The sequence below is a fragment of the Saprolegnia diclina genome, assembly GCF_000281045.1.
Source record: "Saprolegnia diclina VS20 unplaced genomic scaffold supercont1.66, whole genome shotgun sequence".
Classification (NCBI taxonomy): Eukaryota; Oomycota; class Saprolegniomycetes; order Saprolegniales; family Saprolegniaceae; genus Saprolegnia; species Saprolegnia diclina.
Window position 1 is genome coordinate 75,814 of NW_008246133.1, and position 696 is coordinate 76,509.

At 55.6% G+C, this 696-nt stretch overlaps 1 protein-coding gene across 1 annotated transcript; it reads left to right on the forward strand.

The window, feature by feature from the left end:
• Positions 1 to 180: 180 nt before the first annotated feature.
• SDRG_14008 (hypothetical protein) lies at positions 181 to 696 on the forward strand (the record flags this gene model as incomplete). The annotated part of the gene is made up of 3 exons (XM_008620110.1): positions 181 to 231; positions 281 to 448; positions 497 to 696. Coding segments are annotated over exons 2-3 (324 nt in total), but the record flags the coding sequence as incomplete, so codon positions are not given.

A 696-nucleotide genomic window follows, 5' to 3' on the forward strand; every position in this document is an offset into this window, starting at 1 on the left:
CTGGACGAGCTTCATGTGACGACGCCATCGATCGCGCCCGAGATATGTATAAGCTACGTCGGATCGCAGCGCATACAGCTCGACTTTTGCACCATGGGCGATGTGCTCTGGGAGCACATGCTAGGCGACTATCACCCCGCCTGCAAGGTATCAATATTCAAAATCTGGTGTCGATTTCAAATGGATTTTCTAGATTCTGGAGCGCTTTGACGACAATCTCGTCTACGTGCGGTACGAAAAGCTCGCATTCAAACGTGCCAACCAAATGTGAACCTTGTAGCGAAGAAACTGCGCTGCCCAACTCGGATGCACCCGTCCTCGAAATGCGGTCGTGTATGCAGCGCCTTCAGCAAAACCAGAATCGCGTCGTGGTGTTGTGGCGTGCAGTGCTCGACGATCGCCAGACACCGTATGCGCCCAACCGCTTCATTGGAAACGACATGGGCTGGTACAACGGTGGACCGTCGCACTATCAACTGAACGTACGGATGCATAGGGTCGTTGTCCACGCGCGCGGCAAGAACGAGTGTGTTGTGCAGACAATCATGACCAAGTTGACACCGATGGCGTCGAGTCTGTCAGTGCAGCCGGCCGTCGGTACGCTTACGGAGCTCGTGCTGCAGACGTCCGAGGCGAACAGCCGCAAGTTTGGTGTTGGCTTGCACAACGCTATCGCCGCGCGCATTACCGCACGAC